At 55.4% G+C, this 2890-nt stretch overlaps 1 protein-coding gene across 1 annotated transcript; it reads right to left on the reverse strand.

Annotated features, from left to right (window-relative positions):
- Positions 1–842: 842 nt before the first annotated feature.
- Positions 843–2524, reverse strand: LOC117646188 (fork head domain transcription factor slp2-like). Its single transcript, XM_034386990.1, has one exon. It carries the CDS (start codon positions 2455–2457, stop codon positions 1504–1506), a length of 954 nt encoding a protein of 317 aa, XP_034242881.1. The 5' UTR covers positions 2458–2524; the 3' UTR covers positions 843–1503.
- Between the last annotated feature and the right edge of the window lie 366 nt (positions 2525–2890).

Consider the following 2890-nt stretch of genomic DNA (forward strand, 5'->3'; position numbering starts at 1 on the left):
TCGGGCGCATTTAAAATACCCCGGTATAAATACGGAGACTTTGAAACAAATTTGCCCCGTGTGTGCGTGAGAGCGTGTGGAGGTGTTGGGCTTGTCGAGAGCTGCTCGGCGCGTCTCCGAGAGGAGGAGAAGACGATCATGGTGATGACTCCACACTACAGGCGATCGTAAAACTCGGCCGCCGGAGGAGCGAGGAATTCATTAGCCAGTCAACCTTCAGCTCGAGCTTCAGCTGCTGTTTCTTGGCTCTGTGGTAGGTATGGTAGGGAGTGGAGTCGATGACGCCCCTGTCTGCCCTTGCGTGGATTCCCTCGGAATGTAAAATCATTGTCTTTATAGAGGGCCCGAAGTCCTGGAACAACGAAACTAGACCACCGGGCGGAATGATTATTTGCGTTTTTCTTATAGTTCATACCGTTTCAAAAATTTATTAGTTCAATCTTAAAGTTTTATCTTTTTCTGAAAATTCTCGTTTCTGATTTTAGAATGTATGGGGCTCAAGTTTTCATTTGCTTTTCTTTCCTTTTTTGGCTGTGCTTTTAAAGACTTTTATTTTGGTTTCGTTATCATTCCTTATTTCTTTGTCCGAAAACGTGTGAGGTGTTGTCTAACTGTTCCATTGATTGTCCCATGGTTTGGTTTCATTCATCTTCTATTTCCATTGAATTTCGTTCACTTTCATTCATTCTCCCTCATTTCATTAAGTGTTTTGGTGTTTTTTTTTTTGTTTTTTTCATTTGATCTTTTAATTTCATTTCCTTGTGTTATTTTTTCATTTTCCTTCAATTGTTCATTCATTTGTCTCATTTGGAAATTAGTAGTTCAATAATGACACCAGAAAGTAAGTTTTAAAAATTGGATTTATTCATCTCTCCTCTCCTTTTCTCCCAACTCATCGAAATCATCAACATTCACAATAAAATTCTTTAACTATTTACAATAAACCTTTATCATTGTAGAATATTACATATTATCTTTGGCGAGGAAAACAAACGCGCGTTCTCAGTTATAACGCTCGATAATTTGCATGAACAACGCAAAAATGCACAGTACTGTACAGTGTTATCAAGTACCCTGACGCATAAACTGGCCTGATATTGCCAGATAAACTTAAACATAACGCGAAATATTACAAGAGATTGAACAAATGCGCAACGGGAGAAGTCATTCATCTATGAGCATCAAATTCAAGACAGGCAGATGCGTCCGAGAGGCAGGGTCTGCACTCAACTTAGTGCACAAATACAATTACAGGAACACGCACTCGGCGCGGTGATTTGACTACAACATTAGCTCAAACGAGATCAACAAAACGTCTATTCTCACTACCACCTAAATGCTTCCATTCTCACTACAAATGTCTCTTATTCAACCTAGTATTCACAGTTCGACACCGGGAGAGCGGGGTCTCTGGCTCACTGCCGCTCTCCCAGTCAGTAACACACAAATGCGAGCAGCGGGCTGCCCGGATCACAGACTTGGGGTTGGACGGCGGGGTCCTGGTCATCGCAGTGCTGGGGGCGACGCGGCGGGGGCGCCGGGCGACGTCGTCAGGTACTGGTGGTGGTGGTGGAGGCCGGCGGGGTAGGGCGCGGCCCGCGCTTGCTGCTGCATCTGGTGCTGGAACAGCTGCTGCTGCAGCAGGAGGCCGCCCCTCCAGTCCGGGAAGCCGGGGGCGTTGGGGGCGTTGGGGGCGGGGCCTGGGCCCGCGGTCCTCATGGGCGAGGAGGCCGCCAGCATGGAGAAGATGTGCTGCTGCTGCTGCAGGTACGGGTGCGGGGCGCCGCCCATGGCCATAGCGCCGGGCAGGCCGCCGGGCAGGGCGCCGGGGTACACGAAGGGGAGCAGGCCGAGGCCAGCACGCCGACGGCTGCGCGACGGCGGCACGCGGCGGCGCAGCTTGCCGGTGGAGCCGCCGATGAAGACGTCGTCCGCGCTGGGGTCCAGCATCCAGTAGTTGCCCTTGCCGGGGTCGTCGTAGTGGCGGGGCACCTTCACGAAGCACTTGTTGAGCGACAGGTTGTGGCGGATCGAGTTCTGCCAGCCCTGCTTGTTGTCTCGGTAGTACGGGAAGTGCTTCATGATGTACTCGTAGATGCCGTTGAGCGTGAGCCGCTTCTCGGGGGAGTTGCGGATGGCGAGCATGATCATGGCGTTGTACGAGTAGGTGGGCTTCTCGGCCTTCTTGGGGCCTGGCTTGTCGCCCTCCTCGGAGCTCTTGGACGCCTCCTCGGCCTGCTCGCCGGTCACGTCCAGCTCGGACTCGCAGTCGCTGGGGGGCGGCGAGCTGGCGCCGCTGGCCGCGGAGCTGGGCGCGGGGCTCGGCGTCGTGGGGGCGTCGCTGGGGGCAGTGTCGTCGCCGTCCTCGTCGTGGCCCAGCAGCGCGCGGATGCTGAACTTGAGGGGCGCCTTGTGGGCGGGCGGCGCTGCGCTCTCCTCGCTCACCATGGTGCACATCACGTCACAAACACAGTCACACACACGGTGTCAGCACGGACACAGAGCTGTACCGACTGTCCCAGAGCTTGGCTGCTGACTGACTGACGACGAGCCCGATGGACTCCTTCTCCTTCGCCCAGGAGTGGCGACCGTCACGCCTCTGCCGGCGGCGGCCAGAAGCACGGCGTCGACCAATGGGAGCGCGCGCCGGGCTGGCCGCGGTGGGGGAGAGCATCCTGCGCCGCCTCCCGCGCCGCACAGCGCTGCCCCCTCCACCGAGGCCGCCACCACCACCGAGCAGGCCCTGCAGGCCCTGCAGTCCCTCCCCCTGCCACGCCGAGGCCGCGGCGTGGAGTAGAGAAACATTTCAATTCAATCCGGGCCAGCACACTGCAAATCACACCAGCAGCCGGCGGTGTCCCGGCCGGCCCGGCACCAGGGGTTGTTGGCC

Source organism: Thrips palmi, unplaced genomic scaffold (genome assembly GCF_012932325.1).
Source record: "Thrips palmi isolate BJ-2018 unplaced genomic scaffold, TpBJ-2018v1 HiC_scaffold_19, whole genome shotgun sequence".
NCBI classification, from domain to species: domain Eukaryota; kingdom Metazoa; phylum Arthropoda; class Insecta; order Thysanoptera; family Thripidae; genus Thrips; species Thrips palmi.